The sequence below is a fragment of the Triticum dicoccoides genome, chromosome 5B (assembly GCF_002162155.2).
Source record: "Triticum dicoccoides isolate Atlit2015 ecotype Zavitan chromosome 5B, WEW_v2.0, whole genome shotgun sequence".
Lineage (NCBI taxonomy): Eukaryota > Viridiplantae > Streptophyta > Magnoliopsida > Poales > Poaceae > Triticum > Triticum dicoccoides.
Genome location: NC_041389.1, coordinates 64,704,379 through 64,723,013, shown reverse-complemented (window position 1 = coordinate 64,723,013; position 18,635 = coordinate 64,704,379). Strand labels below are relative to the sequence as shown.

Genomic DNA, 18,635 nt, shown 5'->3' with positions numbered 1-18,635 from the left:
GTTGTTGATTATTTTGTTGAATTATTATCAGATCATATTACTTGGTGAATCGTGTTTGTGACTGTTTATTGAATATTGGCATTCCTTAGTTTTCTTGTCATGGCAACTTCAATATATGTGTCATTTCTTGAGAGAGAAAGCCCTTAGATTGATTTTTTACTGCAAAAATAGACTTTATTATCTAGTAAGCATGTTGCATCGTCGATCAAAATTGGTACAAAAAAGTTAGGCAGTTCGGTCCAATTAAGGTACATTTCTTCTTGCATCACTAGCTAAATCACGGGATGCCACGTTTGCTTCTCTTAACCGTTTTGTTTGGAATGGATTATTATTTTCTTAGTTCTCTATGAACTTGTAGGGTTTAAAAAACCGTCGAGTTGTGGGCCGTCAGAACCTGTTTGGTCCCTTCTACTACAAAACAAGGGTTTGGCCTATTTTTTGAAACGAAAGAAGTGAAGAAACGAAGGACAACAAAACCATAGTTTCTCCAAGTTACATTATCTGCATTACTAGTGGAGAAAACCGTTTAAATTTTTTCATATAGTGTCAACACTGATTTCCTAGTCACTCTTACTTCTCTTTCGAAGTGAATCACACTCAACTTCTACGTCAGGACTATATATCATTATTTCTTTCCTAAGTGCCATGGATTACTCCACTAATATGTATAACGAATTCCCCTACTTATTTCATGCCAGCTGTAGAACTCAGAAAGACACAAACACTTTTCAAAATGCATTCTTCTAGATGGCTCTATGGTGAATATACCAAAGATCAAAAGGTGTGCGGGAAAGAAGTTGTAGGTTGCTCCAAATTCATATTTCAATAGGAACTATGGCTAAGGAGAAGCATTAGAATTGGCAACCACAAACTCTATGAGGTATGCATATCAACCCTTTAGTTCATCGATCCGTATTACACGTCCGTGTTTGATTCATGATGCATGAGACGAGGTCACATTATCGCTACATGAAAGTCATTTTTTGCCTTGTGTTCATGCATGCGCTGAGCATTTTCTATTAGCCACACGACGTATAAGGCTATAAGTTGTGTGTCTAGTATGCAACTCATAGCAAAACCATTCGGCTCGGCATACATCCATGTACGCTGTGACACACCAAAAAGACACGGGGCCCATACAAAGGGCTCGGTGTACATAGCACTACGCTGAGTGTCATCACGGAACACACGGCGTACAATTGTGCCACAATGTGATGGTGGCTTATGTAAGTCGTGCGACACCCTGGAATGTTGTGTGCCTTCAATAGCACACGCACGGCGTAATTGCGGCCTGTTAGCCTTTGAGTGCAAGTGGTCGATGGTTGTTCACACGTGGTTCCGGCGACTGGTGGTTGTTCAGATTCTGAGGTGATCATGTGGATTCAGCTGCATCCATTAATGGAGGCATAACACCGTGGGTCGTTGTTCACCTACCTCGTGCAGCGCCCTCCCTTGCCTAAAAATTCATCCCCCAACCGCACGCGCTACTCCCCTCCCCTCTCCTTGACAGATCTAGTTGTCGCATGCCCCCAAGCGCCTGATCCACCACCAAAACCCGACATCAGCAACCTAGGGAAACCACCACGCACAGGCCGGCTGAGATGAGCAATCTTCTATTTATGCTTTTCCCTCCTAATAATTAAGTTTTGTATTATGTTAGTATGAATACTTTATATAGGCATTCAATAATGTTTACAAGGATTTGTACTTAAGATTTGCTTCATAGCTAGATAGATAGGTTTAATTTGATGTAGATAGATGCTAACGTTTGCAATATTAATTGATAAAAAAGTGGTATGGATATGAATTGGATCTTTTTTCATACTAATAAAGTTTTCTCACATGCTAGTATATAAATATTTTATGTAAGCATACAATAATCTTCACAATGATTTCTCTAATTTAGGTTTGCATACAATTTAATTCTATATATTTTTACAGATGGACGTTAGTAAGGGATGGACTCATAGAGGCATTAGCGTTTGGCGATGTTGATCTTGTTGGAAATATGCCCTAGAGGCAATAATATTGTATTATTATATTTTCACATTCATAATTAAGTGTTTATATTTCATGCTATAACTGCTATGATCCTGAAATATGCGATTCAGTGGAAACTCATATGGACATGTGAAATGATAAACGGATAAAATAAAGGTTCCTAGTCTCGCCTCTAAGACTAGCTCAAGTGTTATTAGTGATCACGTTTTCTAGATCTTAGGATATCGTTAAGTGTAACGATAGTCCTAAAACAACATTGAGATTATGACGTTGGAAGAACGATCATATTGAATCGACCCAAACTTGTTTGTTATGAATTGACATAATATCACCTATAATCAATTGTAATAACATGAAGTATTAACGTGTGATTTTTCTCGTTAGACCATGAGAGTATCACGGTCACTTCTTACCATATAGTGGGCTTTGGGGTTGCTCAAAAGTCACCTGTAACACGGTGATCATAACAACAACTTACAGGTTCATGAGAAAGTTTGACAAGTGACCGGGTAGCTCGAGAGTGGGATTTGATCCTCTGACGATTGAGGTATTATTAGGGCCCTCTTGGTGTGATGGCATCAATCATCGTCTAGCCAGACACTGGTGACTTCGTCGCGGGATGCTGGAACAAAATAACGAGAAAGTGGAACAAAACTGGTAACAAGGATTTTGGTATAGTGAGCATGGTGATGACTCGGGAGGATACTGATGCATCTTGAATTCACTTGAATATCATTCGTGTACTCACAAGGACCAATATGGACGTCCACGGTCCCGCTATCGGTCATTGGACGAACGATTTTGTCCATGTATGTGAGTTACCGAACCTACGGGGTCACAAGCTTAAGGAAATCACGATCTGTTGAGTGTTAGTAGGATGAGAGTCATGCGAATATATTTGTGGAATTATTTGATCAATATTCGGAATAGTTCCGAGAGGATCTGGAAGCGTTTTGGGGTCACATGAAGGGTTCGGTGAGCATCGGGTAATACTGGGTATTACCGATAAATTATATATAGGTGGAGAAAGTTTCTGGAGATGTTTATATATATATATATATATATATATATATATATATATATATATATATATATATATATATAATGGTCTTTAAATATTTAGGACATTTTATATTTAATTTAAATATCAACGGGCCTAAAAAGGCCAAGAGATGGAAGGAAACTTGGGCCAAAAAGGCCCAAGTAGGAAAGTGCCTCCCTTCCCTAAGGAAGGGGGCCGACGCCCTAAGGAGGCTTTTCCTCCTTGGTGGCAACCATCCTCTTCCCCTCCAACCTATATATACTTGAGGTATTGGCCACAATTGTATAAACATGTTTTAGAACCTCCTCTCGTTCTTCTAGTTCTAGTTCTACTTGGTCCTAGTTGACTAATTAGATCCAGTCTAATCCTATTGTCCTCATAATTAAAAGGCCAATGTGGTTCTAATCTCCTCTCTCTAAGTCTCCGGTGATGATTAGCTCTGGACGGCGAAGCGCTGCCGGATCGTGAAGGTTGCACGCTTGCAACCAAGTAGAGAGGTTGTGTGAGAGGATCTAGAAGATGGGTCTAGAGGGGGGAGGGTGATTAGACCCTTAACAAGCAAAAGTAGCAGTTTTTAAATTCTTCAAGCTAAGGTTGAGTTTAACACAAGTTAAGGCACTCCCGATACATTTCAAGCAAGCATGACAAGAGTATATGCAGCGGAAAGAGTAAAGCATGCAACTTGCAAGAAAGTAAAGGGATGGGATTGGAGTTTGCAAACGCAATGGAGATACGGGGATTTTTGGCGTGGTTCCGATAGGTGGTGCTAACGTACGTCCACGTTGATGGAGACTTCAACCCACGAAGGGTAACGGCTGGGCGAGTCCATGGAGGGCTCCACCCACGAAGGGTCCATGAAGAATCAACCTTGTCTATCCCACCATGGCCATCGCCCACAAAGGACTTGCCTCAGTCGGCTAGATCTTCACGTGTAGTAGGCGATCTCCTTGCCCTTACAAGCTTCTTGGTTCAACTCCACATCTTGACGAAGGCTCCCAAGCGACACCTAACCAATCTAGGAGACCCCACTCTCCAAAAGGTAATAGATGGTGTGTTAATGATGAACTCCTTGCTCTTGTGCTTCAAATGATAGTCACCCCAACACTCAACTCTCTCTCTCTCTCTCTCTCTCTCTCTCTCTCTCTCTCTCTCTCTCTCTCTCTCTCTGATTTGGCTATGGTGGAAAGATGATTTGAGTGGAAAGCAACTTGGGGTAGGCTAGAAATCAAGATTCTTGTGGTAGGATTGGAATATCTTGATCTCAACACATGAGTAGGTTGTTCTCTCTCAGAAAATGTATGGTGGAAGTGTAGGAACGTTCTTATGGCTCTCTCACAAATGAAGAAGAGGGTGGAGGGGTATATATCCAACCATTACACACATTTGACTCATCTCGGAGGGACCGAATGGTTAAACTCGGTGGCGCTGATTAGTTCAAAAATGTGAACGTTAGGAATCTCGGTGGGACCGAATGGGACAACTCAGTGGGACCGATGTGATAGGGTTTAGGGAAAACCGCATCTCGGTGGCACCGATTGCATCAACTCGGTGAGACCGAAGTGAAGCAATAAGCCAACAAAGAGTTGGTCAAGCCATCTCGGTGAGACCGATTGCTATTTCGGTGAGACCAAAATAGTTGCAGCATGCAACAAAGAGTTGGCAAGGCCATCTTGGTGAGACCGAGATCCGTATCGGTAAGACTGAATTGTTAGGGTTCTGGCTGTGGCTATGTCATATGAACTCGGTGGTTCAGGGTAGAAAGAATCGGTGGGGCCGAGTTGGAGTTTAGGGTTTTGACATATTTGGATGGAGAAAGTGGCTGAGGGTTTTGGAGCAATATCACTAAGCATTTGAGCAAGCAAGCCATTAAGCAACACCTCATCCCTTTTTAATAGTATTGGCTTTCCTATGGACTTAATATGATCTTGGATCACTAAAATAAAGATGAAGAGTCTTGAGCTTTTGCCAATATTTGTCCTTAGCATTTTGAAGGGGTTCCACATCCTCTCGTCCTTGCCACGCCATTGTTGGACTTGTGTGAAATACACTAGATGAAACTATTAGTCCAACAAGAGATATGTTGGCATTAATTACCAAAATCACCCAGGGAGTAGTTGTGCTTTCATCGTGCTTTCTGTCTTTGATTCGAGGGATCGTTCATGGACGGTTTGAGGACTCCAAGTACGATCTACACCAACACGTTCTTTTTCCGCTGCAACTCGGTGACAATAATGATCGTGATCCCAAGCCTTTATGCATCTTCATATTTATCTTGGTTGATCGTAGGTGTGAATTCTTTTTGTTCTCTACTATGTTTCCCAAGATGAAGGAGATCGCTTCCTGGAATGACTACAATAGAGGCATTAAAAGTGCACTACCCCGCCACTACGACCCTCGTCAGTAGCTAAGATGGGATGCAGCGAGCCCCTACTTTCTGGTTATGGGCTCCGAAGAGGCGTGCCATTCCCCAAGATCGTCTAGAGTGGCAACTAAAATTCACCTACCCGACATTCAACTATAGGAGCGCCGACAGCTACCAAATCTCGGTACGGGTGATTGTGCCACGTCCGGTCACATCGGGTCAGTACAGACGGCCCTCACCTTTTCCTTTGTCGATGCTGCGCCAATGGCAACCCTCCTTGGAGATGAGGGAAGAGCTAGGATGGTATAAATAGAGGAGGGATGCAACCCAACAAGGGGGGCACTGTAACCAATCCATAGTAAACAAAGCAATATCATGCTAAGGTAGGAGTAGGGTATTACACCACAATGGTGGCCTAAATCTGAGTAGCTTCGGTGTAGCTTGCTTTCTGTCGCCCATCCCCAGCGGTTGATGACTTAGGGAACCTAACGCGTTTAGTCCCTGGCTGAAGTCACAAATGGTTGCTACATATAACCCAAATGCCAGGTTCTTAGACACCAACAACGTGTATTACTCGTTTTTTCCATTCATGTTTACGACCACTATTCATACGATTTTCATTGTATCCATGTGCGAGTAGCTCCCCTTGTTCCCGGGGATATGGATGAACTTTGGTATATATAGGGGATGAAATGTTAAATAAGGATATGAGTTTCTCTGTTGAATGTTTGGTTTAATATCCTTCATGAATGTTGTGAAGGTGCCCTACTCAACATTTCCGCCATAAGGCCACGAGGCATATTATTGTTGTTGTAAAGGTTAGGATGTCGAGGTAATTCGAGGTGACAGTAAAATCCTTAATTATGCGCCTTTGCAATTGATTAGGAAATAACATATAACACTTAGCGAGTCCGCATCCACGGACAAACCCGATGCGGGGAAACTATGCTAGTGGCGTGTGTGGTACAAAGTCTACCTTGAGTAGAACGTATTCTATACTCAGATCTGTCCAATCACAAACATCAGTGTGACTCAAGTGTCCAGCTATGACTATGCTACGACATATGTTGCGATAGACACATACCAATGGGAATTCCGGATTACCGAATGCTTTAATCCACTGCTAGTTCCGACCCTTTACTTGTTCCACTGCGCTCATTTACATTCTTTTGCGCCATTTACTTATAATCTGCACTCTACTAAAAATCATTATACTTCCGCCCTCACTTTGCTTTGAGTTTACAATTTAGTTGCAGGCACATTTTTGTAAGTCCCTACAAGGGACGATAGTCCAATTCCTTTGCTCCTTGTGGGATCAGTACTGTTGTTTATAAATGGCTACAACTAAATCTCGTGTACTTGCAAGCCATCGGTACCTATAAGATTTGGTCTTATTTTATTTGAAACTCATCAAGCAAAACAATGTCAGTATCTTCTGCGTTACCGATATTTGGGCAGCTGAAAATTTGGTGTATTAACCGCATCAAATAAATGTCCCAAGACAGCTGTATGATGATGAACAAAGGATTGGTATTCTAGCTGAATGCAGAGTTGGTTGTTCTCCAAAACGAACGATTCCTCAAATGCATAGTTGGACCAATAATAATTGGAAGACGCGGAAAATTCAGGATTACAAACAGAGAGAATGAAGCGCACGACAGACTCCTTCGATCATAGGATTTCTAGAACTAAGGAGCAGGGGGAACACATGATCTTTTCTCTTTCTTGGCAAACAAATCAGCGATATTAGAAATTTTCATATATTATTATAACAACTTTAACATACAAGAAAGCAACCATAAAGAAAGAACAAAGCACAACTCGCGAAGGAAGACAAATTTTTACTCTTATGTGTAGTAGTATAACCCGAAGAGACATCTCACACAAAATACTTGCTTGGTTCATGCTTCCACTTCTCCATGTTTCAATTGTACGAGATACGGACTTGAACCTCGCCGAGCTCCGTGCGGATTGCCCGAACACGTTGGGCCATGTCAAGAGGGAACTCGACATCGCCCTCGAAGGCGATGGTAGCCCCCTCGTTGCTCGGACGTGTCACCTTCAAGCTCACCTTAATCGTAAGAAATGGTTGTGGATTGATGGGCATCGTAACATTGTACCGCTGCATCTGCCGCAGGTGCACACTGCCATCGCCACCAGCGGAGGGGGTGAGCTGCACCTTCTCCTCCTCCGCATAGAAGAAGAGGAGCACGCTGTCGTCCTCGAAGATCCGGTTATGGAGGGTGATCTGACCGTACACGTGCATGGTGCGAGATGCATCATCGCCGCCACCAAAGAGGCGGATGCTGACTCGAACATTGACCTCCAGGCCTTCCCTCATTGTGACATATGACACGACGATGTGGCGGCCATAACGTGTCGTGATGAGGCGATCTTCGTGCTTGTCGTCCACCGTGTTACTTGGGCCAAAGCATAGATCGGCGGTGTCGTAAATGCCAGGCCTATCTCTGTCGGGGATCTTGATTCTCATGACGCCGCTGCCGAATCCCGAGATGGTCTGGAATGGCCCCGTGAGCACCAGATTGTCCTCAGGTCGAGGTTGTGGAGAGGTTCGCCTTCTTCCTGGTGGTAGACGTACTGGCCGCCGTTCTCGTCGGCGACGATGATGTCGCCGACGAAGGGGAAGCAGTATGGTTACACGGCCAGTAGCTCCACCGAGGGCCCGGGTCGGCAAAAACGTAGGGCTTCGAAAAAGTCGACCACGTCACCTTCACTGTAGGTTTTCTCAGGCGGCGGCGGCGGCGGCTTGCTGTCGTCGTCCATCATCGCCCTCGCAAAGAAGGATCCCCGCCGATTGCGGCGGTTGTTAACGGACAGTCCAAACCCTAAAGGAGATGCGGCGGCGCAGGATGTGTTGGAAGTAATCGAACTCGTCCGGTGGTGGCCGGTTGATTACTTTCCCAGTAGTATGCGTGTTTGATGCTAACTACTCCCTCCGTTCCGAATTACTTGTCGCACGTATGGATGTATCTAGATGTATTTTAATTCTAGATACATCCATTTTAGCAACGAGTAATTTGGAACGGAGGGAGTATTAGCCAACTAGGTAAGGGGTCAATTTTGCCGTGTGAAAAGATTAGAAAAGCAAGTTTAGTCAGGTTTGGACTATGCCCTACATCTATGTCTATCGAGTCCGAATAGGTTTGGTCTATGTTAGCAATAGGGCTGGGTAGTGTGTGTGTATATGCATGCACACCGGTGCTTGAGATCATTGTATCGGGGAGAAGAAAAGAGAAAAGCAATAGGGAGTACAAATAAGAGCACGAATAAGGGCCCTTGGCTACAAGTTATTCGTGTGCGCGTGTTCTTTATTCTTTTTTCTTTTTTGATGTGATCAATCTGTGGGCGGAATTCCAACACATATTTGATATGTGGTGTTTTCTTCAATTAGTTATATGAGAACTCAATTACCTATAACTTTTTAATCAAATACTTAAACAACGGCCGACCTAGCTCAGTGGTAGAGCGCGTGGCTTTTAACCACGTGGCCGTGGGTTCGATCCCCACGGTCGGCGCCATTCCTTTTTTGTGTTTTGCCGTACTTTATTTTCTCCAAAAAGTGTCTACCAGACACACCACATCTCTTCTGGTGGCTTTCCCTTTTGTCCTTGCTGCATCTTAGCTTGTTTTTTATGTGTCTCTTAGGACAAAATATGTACTGCTAATCTGTCTGGACTCCGAAGGAAGGTCTTCAGCCTTGTTCTGGCCTCGTATGGATCTTGCATGATCCTTCTTTGTGCTGGTGACCTTCGTATCCAAGTGATGCAAATCTGGTGGTGGTGTTTGGTAGCTTTTGAGCTTGGTTCGGAGTTTGGAATTTGGTGGTTTGTAAAAGATCATTTGGTATCTTTATATGAAATCAATTGGGGGAGGCCTCTCTTTTGCTTAAAAAAAACACCACAGAAAAAACAGAGTAAATCAGCTGATCTCACATTTGCTCCAAAAATAGAATTTTTGCATTTACCGAAGCAATTTCTCACATTGGAAATCAGCTATCTCACAATTCTCGTTTTTTTTGGTGTACAAAAAAACCATTTTAACCGTTTAAAAAAATAATACCATTTTAAACCTTTCAACACCCTTTTTTTTGCCAAAAAAAGGTTAAAATGGTAGTACACACAGGACAATGTGCCAGACAAGGATGAAGTCATTTTTCTACGATAAACAAGGAAGAAGACATCAGGATATCTCCAACGGCAACCTGTAAATTTTCTCCCGCATCCACTCGCAGACACGGGTGCGGGAAGCCGCCATCTAACCGTAACCTGCAAATTTTCAGTCAGCCTCGCAAACAACGGTGATTATTGCAACACATTGACGTTATTGTGAGACCCGATGTCAAAGAAAGCGTGCCAAATCTAAATATCATGTGATGCAACTGCTTCAGTGATGGTGGGCTTCTTAACATGACCCTGATATTGCCTTTGTAAAGTCTTCGGCCAGTTCTTCCATTTCTAATGCACGCACTCAAAAGATCCAAGTAAACCTGGCCATCCTCTTGCTTTCGAGATTGCCAAGAGCCTCTCGGTGTCTGCGACAGTTGGTTCTCTTAGGTACTGAGGTCCAAACACCTCGACCACGATAGTTGCAAACCTGATCATGGCATCTCCACATGTGCTCTCAGACATCCGTAGGTACTCGTCTCACGAATTAGCGGTCGTGCCATGTACAAGCATCCGTAGTGTGGCCGTGCACTTATGGTAACCAGAGAAGCCAATCGTTTCCATGGCGCTCTTCTTCAACACGAAGTAGTCATCATAGGACCGAACGCCATGGTACAAACGATTGAAGACAGTCTTGTGCATCCGAAAACACCGACGAAAATGGTCAGCAAAGAGTGCATCCGGGGCAAAGTAGTCGGTCATCGGTGTCAAATGGCCACGCGCCCTGTTGCGGTTGAGCACCCGATGACCCTTGATCGATCCCTTAAAATTGAGAACATGCTCCTCCGCACGCTCCGCGTCTTCAAGGACCGCCTGCATCATCGCTGTCTCATCCGAGTAATCCTCCTCGTCGGACGAAGCGTCAGGCGACTCAACATAGCGCTCGTATATGTACTCCAAATTGGAGTCCATTGCTAAAAAGAAAAAAAGGGAAACTGTTTTAGTTCCGACAATTAATCGAACAGTTGCCAGGCATGGTGAGTATAGCAGTAGCGAATATCTAGTGGGCGGGCGAAGGACATGGGTTGAACGGCGACGGAGGAGAAGCAGGGTGTAGCCCGGTTAGAACATTGGAGGTGACGGAGACTCGGAGTTTCAGCAGGGGTGTGACGTGGCGGCCGGGGTGGTGGAGCGGCGGTGAAGGCAAGAGAGAAATAAGGAAGGAGAAAAAATAAGAAGGATTGAGGCGAGGAGTCCGGGAAGAGTTTTGGATGGGCCTGAGGTGTCGAAGTCCTACGTGTCTGGTGTTCGGACTCCCGTAAAGTTCCCAACGCTTGTCTCCATTCGCGGGAAAAGTACGTCCAGACCGCGGCGCGGACCGATACAGACCCATGTTGAATGGTTTCCGCGGTCTGAGCAGTATGGTCCGGATGGTTTATGGGTCCGCCTTGAAAATGCCCTTACAAGACAATGCCGCATCAACAAAACATGGCACCTACATGTTGCTAAAAAAATTACACTGTTTATTGACATCAATTTTTCTCCAAGATCCGCCGTGTGATGCCGTCATGTTTTCTTGAGCTAAGTATATACTAGTCCCTCCGTTCCTAAATATAAGGAGCTGTTCGGGCCCCCTCCGCTCTGCAACTCCGCTGCGGAGCGGAGCGACATGCAACTATATTTTGGCAAGCTGCTAGCAGGGTACTCCATAGTGAAGGAGCAGAGGATTGCCGAACACAGCCTAAGTCTTTGTAGAGATTCCACTATGGACTACATATAAAGCAAAATGAATGAATTTATACCCTAAAATGCATTTATACATATCCATATGTAGGAAGTAGTAGAATTCCAAATTAATGGACTTGTCTAATTTTTGTCAGAGAGCCGACCTAGCTCAGTGGTAGAGCGCGTGGCTTTTAACCACGTGGCCGTGGGTTCGATCCCCACGGTCGGCGTTCATTTTTTTTTGCGCTGCTAAACAAAATTTAACTAAAAAGGAAAATAAAGAAAACGCAGCTGATCTCACGGTTGCTCTCCAAAAATATTTTTTACCGATGAAATTTTATCATGTTCGAAACCAGCTGATCTCACAAATGCCGTTGCACGCACGCATAGGAGACACAATGAGGAGTTCGTCTTCTGTACAAATCTTATTTTTTTTTCGTATAATTTCATAATCCGCTCTGCAAAGTCCAATTTGATGTCTTCATCCCATCAGATAAATGCCAACGCGCTGTCCTCCAGGAAATGAATAATGCCACAATAATAGTAGTTGCAAGGCGTTGAAAAGTTAGATGGTACTGCGACACGATTGTGTCAAACAAGGAGCAAGACATTACAGGACAATGCGGCATGAAATCATCAGAGATCAACTGCTGATTCCTGACGCGGGAAATTTTTTACTATCTTTACATGCTACCAGTACAATTTACTATCTGTCACTGTTTGTTTATCTCTCCGTGGGGCAATATTACACAAGATCACCAAGAAAAGCAGGTGGAAAACCTATGGCCTAGCAAAACTCATTTTTTGCCCTCAAGCAAAACACCCTTGGTAATGATGCCTGTATCCTCTAGTGTTGCCATTGTTTCGGCAGTGCGCCCTCTTGGTTTCTTACGAGAACATATGACGATGAATTCTCGGCGCGGCGAACCGATCTTTGGCGGCATCACCAGTTTTGCAGCTGCGAAGTGACGCTTTTCACCACGGGGTGATACTGCGTGTGCAAGTACCTCTTTGCATTGTCTGAACCGGGTTGGACGAGCCAATCATCGTATAATCTTTTCGCAATCGGGTTATCAAAGGGGTTGGATACTGATACCTGGTTCACAAAGTCTGAAGTCAGTGGCAGCATATAATGACTGGCATCAAGTAAAAAGTTCTTGTGGCGATGGCAGCAAGGCGTTGAAAAGTAGTAGTTGCAAGGCGTTGAAAAGTTAGATGGTACTGCGACACGATTGTGTCAAACAAGGAGCAAGACATTACAGGACAATGCGGCATGAAATCATCAGAGATCAACTGCTGATTCCTGACGCGGGAAATTTTTTACTATCTTTACATGCTACCAGTACAATTTACTATCTGTCACTGTTTGTTTATCTCTCCGTGGGGCAATATTACACAAGATCACCAAGAAAAGCAGGTGGAAAACCTATGGCCTAGCAAAACTCATTTTTTGCCCTCAAGCAAAACACCCTTGGTAATGATGCCTGTATCCTCTAGTGTTGCCATTGTTTCGGCAGTGCGCCCTCTTGGTTTCTTACGAGAACATATGACGATGAATTCTCGGCGCGGCGAACCGATCTTTGGCGGCATCACCAGTTTTGCAGCTGCGAAGTGACGCTTTTCACCACGGGGTGATACTGCGTGTGCAAGTACCTCTTTGCATTGTCTGAACCGGGTTGGACGAGCCAATCATCGTATAATCTTTTCGCAATCGGGTTATCAAAGGGGTTGGATACTGATACCTGGTTCACAAAGTCTGAAGTCAGTGGCAGCATATAATGACTGGCATCAAGTAAAAAGTTCTTGTGGCGATGGCAGCAAGATTCTATGGTAAGTGATAATTATAAAGTACTCCCTCCGTCCCATAATATAAGAGCGTTTTTTACAAAAAACGCTCTTATATTATGGGACGGAGGGACTAGGAACCAACTCGAGTTTATTGTTTTCCACTTCACTAAGGGGAATATACAATGTCGGCAAACTGGAGCAGGATAATAAGACAATCAATGGTTAGTGAGTTCAGATATTACGCACAGCTTCCCAAAACTACAATGAGAAGGTGTGATAGGTACTAAGAGAACTTGCTGTATAGCATGCTTCTTTTCTTGTCTTCTTAAATGGTCAAAAGTACTGTATCAGTAGCATGCTGGGCCTAAATTGGGGACAACCTACGGCCTAAGCTGCAGAAGTATAGCAGAGAACTTGGATATAAAACTTGAATGGGTCACAAGGGATATAGAATTAAATATCGCAAACACCCTAACAAACCAACATGAAAAGTAGTGAGCATGCTAGAACTTACATCTTGCGTGTACACACTCTCTAGTTGTTGGATGAGATCCTTGGGAGATTGGCCTTTAGCAGGTTTTATTTGGCCTCCCCCATTCAGACAACCTGCACGGCAATAATCAGTGTATAGTAGAGGGTATCTAGATCCTAAATCTCAGAAAGAAGTTACTAAAAGCGACCGTGCAACACAGTGTCATAAATGAAATACCTGAAGGGCAAGCCATAACCTCAATAAACTGGTATTCACATTTTCCCATCTTAACCTTCCTAACAATGTTCTGTAGGTTTCTGAACCCGTAACAAAGGGCAAACTTCAAAACAGGACTGCCCTCCACCTGTTAGCATAAACATGTTATATACACAATGATGCAAAGGCCACAGCAAGAGTGGATTTCGAGGTCAATTGGGGATGGATGGGGGCCATGAATTACCTCCAGCGTAACTTCACGGAAATCTGAATTTCGCAAGATTTTGAAATCAAGTGGGCCTTCTATTTCCCTATTAAAGAGCGCACGTGCTGCATAACGAAAGATGGTTTCCGCATAACCACCCGAGCCACCAGAAACCCCATATAGATGACCATCATCATCAACATTTGTTAATCTATGTTGCAATGAAAGTACACGTGAATTCTCAGAAGAGATGAAGCATAAATGTAACCATATAAAATTAGTTTTATCTTTCTTTTTCTCGACAGTTGATTAGATCAAACCATCGCTAAATTCTAAATAGTAGTACTAGTTGAAGAGAACATATAAATATATATTTCTGTATTGGATTTCGTTCAAATTTTATCCAGAGGGACGGAACATCGAGCATACAAGGAGCTTACAATCTGTCCAAAGGAGATTCCTCCATTGTCTTGAAATCAACAGATTTGGACTGCAAAACCATGAAAGTGATATAAGTGTGGAGTTTTTGAAGACATACAAGCAACTGCAGGAAATAAATTAGTAACCTGTATCAAGTCCAACACTTCACCAGTTGTCAATACCGAGTCCACCTCTGTAACTTCCTTTTCTTCCACTGAGAAAACAAAGTCGCCCCGGACAGCTTCAAGTTTTTTATCATAACAGGGCATCACAGTAACATGATATACATCATACGGCCTACACAATACGTTCAAGTATGATTACAAACAAAAATATCACAAAATGATAGTTCATAATCAGAGTGGTTTTTATTTGAAATAATCATCTAATTCAGCAAATGGAGATATTACATTGCAAAGACCAGGAAAAACCTAATGTCACAAACACTTGATCACAAGAAAACGTCAAAAATCGTATATGTCTCTCAAGATATTTTGGACTGGTCACCAGAAAATTGCATATCCAGATTTTTCATGAAATATACTTGCAAGATCTTATACTTATACAAGACAAAACTTTGTGAAGTAAAAAGGGAGTCCAATTTTGGACAAAAGGAAGTACTAAATTCCTCATGTCTGATCAAAGATCTGAAATAACATCTTTAGATCTAGAACTAGGGCAAATTACTCACTTGAGACCAAGTTTTTCAACCATGTGATGCTTGATAGCTGCACCAATCACTTGTTGGGGACTCTTTACAGATGAGATGTAGGGCAAGATATATGAACCAAGAGTCTTTTCAGCATAGCATATCCAGCCTGTAAGGAGGAAGAGATTCACAAATATTTATAGAAGGTATGTAAATAACTAACTAACCAGCAAGGGAATATCAGTAGTACATAGGAAACTGCATAGTAGCAAAAGTGATGCATATTTCGTGTAAATGTTTTTACCTGGACATGCAGATGAAAGCACAGGAAGACTGGTTCCAACTTCTTTGTCGCTAGACAATTGACTCAGCTTATAGCGTGAAATAAATTCATTGCATGCTTCAATTAGGGCCAGATCTCGACTACTACTTGTATCATACACTGCCTTCACGCCCATCGACTTGAACAGAGCAGTTAGTTTTCGGAAAACCTGAAGATAAGAAAAATTGCATTATGTGTTTGTTATCATTATTTACAGAGCACTTGTCATTCAGCTAAAGCAGAAAGACACTAATTAGGGAAAACATTACAAAACACCGTTTATGGTGACAATTTTGATTATGTAGTGGTCAAGTGAAGCACAGACAAATACCTGTGACTGAGAAAGACCAAAGAATGCAGCTAATGATGCTCTTGACTGGGGAGATACAGATACGATGACGGTTTTGCCGGAGTTGGTGCGAGTAACGAAGTCATCCAAGCTTTGCTTCTCAAGCATAACTGTCTCTGCTGATGTTATGCAACCACTATGAGATCAAAGGAAGCCGTCAGCATTATTTACATTTGGGCAGGTCACTACTTTTACAGTTGAGGCGAGGGCTACAAAATTGGTAATAACCTGCAAGCCAAACAGTCCTTGAGAGAAATCTTGACCGATTCTTCTGGAGGTTTTGTACTCACCACAACTTGCTTTTTTTTAATCTGTAAAATGGAACTGTCAGGAATATATGGGAATTGCATGTGGAAGGGAAATGGGTTAGGTGAGGTGCAACAAAGATGAATTTATGAAGTTCTGTTTGTGCTAATGAAAAGTCAATTTATTAGTTTAGTTGTGCAGAAATGCATCTACGACTTCCACAGTGGTTTGATCAAGTTGTCAAATTGCAGACAGATCGTTCCGGTAAATGAGATACAAAAGTAACTTCTCCTTAAAGGACAGATTAAGTTAACACAAGTGTGGCGCCTGTTACTAAGCTCACAGAAAGTTGTAAAAGGAGGAAAATCATAAGCACCAGGAGTTCATCAAGTGAAGCACCTGCTACAATGCACATATGGTTTATTGCCCAGCTGTTGATTATGAAGAAGTGATGTTATTGGACATTGTTATATAATGCAACAAGCTGGGAGAAACCAATGATCTCATTGAGCATCGTCGTACACTTTGCCTTCCGTTCTGTTTGTGCTTAATAGCTGATGCTGAACTTTGAGCTTGGTTCAAACGACCTTGCTGTGAAGTAAAATGAAATACCATGTCTCTGGTGTTGAACTCAAGACCTAATTCGATTGAATCCCCTTCAGGCTGGAAGGGATTTGAACTGGAATTCCAATTCCCCAAATCGGTTCCTAAGATAACCAAACAACAGGACAGAAAGCTCAAACCCGCTCACCAGTCCTCATCCTTTCTACTCTTATTATCAATACTGCATCACCGTCCGAAAGCAAAAATGGAGTATATATAATGCGCGAACTCAGACCGCGTGCTCTGCAGCTGCAGGGGGATGGCACGGGGCGGCTACGAAGAGCAGGGCGGGCCAAATCTCCAGCCCCAGAACCAAATACTAGGGCAAAAGACAAGGAAAAATTTGGGGAGAAGGGGGGGCAGGGCAGAGTACCGGGAGGCGGCTGGCGGCGGAGTTCTTGTTGAGGGAGACGACGCAGTCCTGCGAGGGGGCGATGAAGTCGTTGAGGTCCGACGCCTGCAGCGCCGGCGAGAACCTGCTGGAAGACATCACCGGCTGGCGACGGACCGATCCGCCTACTTGCTCGGAGGAGGATTTCTTCTTGGCCTCCTGTGGAGTGAGGCCGAGCCGAGCGAGCAGTCGGCAATGTCAGGCCCCCTTTGTTTGGGCTACAGATTCCTGAGAATCACTTTGCTATGGATTCCTGAGAATCAGCTGTGGCTCTGGATTCCTAAGAATCAGAATCTGGTTGTTTGTTTGCCCTGCTGTTTGTCAGCTTTAGCAGTTGTGGGTGTTGTGAAATGTCAGTAACGCCCTCGACTGCTGACTGTGATGTTTATATGCAGATCAAAGCACAAGTTATATGTTTTGACTTGATAAAGTGAGAACTAGCACAAAAACACAATATATAGAATATATTTATGGAGAAATGACATGATGGTATGAATATATCATCCGACACAAACATAGAAAAAGTAACATCCAAAAGAAGAATCAACCCTCGTAGTCTTCCATACGAAATATATCATCCATATATGGACCAACCATCAGTCTTACATACGTGCACATATCATCCAAAATATGTACCAAACATCATAGTCTTACATACGTACACATATCATCCAAAATATGCACTAATCATCATAGTCTCATCAAATAATATGTGAAACTATACTTGATCCGCCATCAATCCATCAGCAATTTACAGAACATTCAGCATGGAATCAAGGCCTATTACTAATCTGAACAATTACTAACCTATTACTAAATCTGAACAATTACATTTTTTGGGACTGAACAATTACCTGTTCTCCTCACAGGAAGGAGATGGGGCAGAGCTGGTGCAGTCAGGGAGGACGTGGAGACGGGGGGCAAGGGGAACCTCCGGCGTGGTGCAGCTGGAGCTCCGGCGTGGTGCGTGGGCCGGCGACGTGGCTGGCCAAGGGGCCGGCGACAGGGCGGCTACGGGGCCGGCGACGAGGCGGGGGAGGGTCGGCGACGGGGCGGGGGCGGGGGAGAGACGGGGCCGGCGACGGGGCTTGCGAAGGTGGCGGCGGGCGAACCCTAGAGAGCCATCGACGGGGCTGTTCGGTGTGGATGAGATGCGAACTGACGAAGGAAGGACTCGTCCATGGAGAAGTTGAGCTGGGGGAGGCGGTGGCATTTCCATTGTAATAACGGGGAGAAGTTGGCCCATATTTGAAAGGGAATCAGCAAAATCGCAGATTCCAGCTTCCGCCGCTGTCCAGTGCAATTTGCAGAATCGATTCTGGGCAGCTGGCCTACGAATCTGCCTGTTTGTTTGTGAATCCGATTTTGACTAGGCTAAAATCCGGGAATCACAATCTGTTAGCCCAAACAAAGGCCACCTTAGTGTTCTTCGGGATGTGGTTGCAAAACCGGTTAATCCAGGTCAATGACCCAGCAATGAAGCTCTTTATTTTCAAGTCAGATAACAATTTTATTCTAACCCAAGTATATTTGGGAGCTCTCTGATGAGTACCAGAGGTAGTGGCTTCAGGTCCCAGTGACTACGGTTGAAAACTTGAAATCATAAATGAAAATGAAATTCTCATCATCTCTCAGCATTCAATTCCCTCTCCAGACAAAACAAAGTTGGCTGTTGCTGCTACTAGTTGTCAGGCAGCAAGCTTATCTTAATAGCTAAGAA

At 43.7% G+C, this 18,635-nt stretch overlaps 1 protein-coding gene and 2 non-coding genes across 3 annotated transcripts; 2 read left to right on the top strand and 1 right to left on the bottom strand.

The window, feature by feature from the left end:
• The first annotated feature begins 8,869 nt into the window (after nucleotides 1–8,869).
• On the top strand, nucleotides 8,870–8,941 carry TRNAK-UUU. Its single transcript has one exon. It is a non-coding gene; the product is annotated as a tRNA-Lys (tRNA).
• Nucleotides 8,942–11,412: 2,471 nt separating this feature from the next.
• Nucleotides 11,413–11,484, top strand: TRNAK-UUU. The gene has a single exon. It is a non-coding gene; the product is annotated as a tRNA-Lys (tRNA).
• A 1,028-nt stretch (nucleotides 11,485–12,512) lies between these two features.
• LOC119307393 (protein NAR1-like) lies at nucleotides 12,513–17,961 on the bottom strand. Its single transcript, XM_037583468.1, has 12 exons — nucleotides 17,770–17,961; nucleotides 16,898–17,291; nucleotides 15,904–15,986; nucleotides 15,658–15,811; nucleotides 15,309–15,495; nucleotides 15,047–15,173; nucleotides 14,502–14,652; nucleotides 14,376–14,425; nucleotides 13,975–14,146; nucleotides 13,752–13,878; nucleotides 13,557–13,648; nucleotides 12,513–12,996 (listed from the first exon to the last, which is right to left on the bottom strand). Exons 2-12 carry the CDS (start codon nucleotides 17,012–17,014, stop codon nucleotides 12,844–12,846), a joined length of 1,413 nt encoding a protein of 470 aa, XP_037439365.1. The 5' UTR covers nucleotides 17,015–17,291; nucleotides 17,770–17,961; the 3' UTR covers nucleotides 12,513–12,843.
• Nucleotides 17,962–18,635: the final 674 nt, after the last annotated feature.

Coding starts and splice junctions, on each gene's coding strand:
- LOC119307393 (XM_037583468.1), bottom strand. CDS start 17,014: ATGTCTTCCAGCAGGTTCTCGCCGGCGCTGCAGGCGTCGGACCTCAAC. Junction 13,879..13,974: donor TCCGTGAAGTTACGCTGGAG/GTAATTCATGGC, acceptor TTATGCTAACAG/GTGGAGGGCAGTCCTGTTTT. Junction 13,649..13,751: donor GGTTATGGCTTGCCCTTCAG/GTATTTCATTTA, acceptor ATTGCCGTGCAG/GTTGTCTGAATGGGGGAGGC.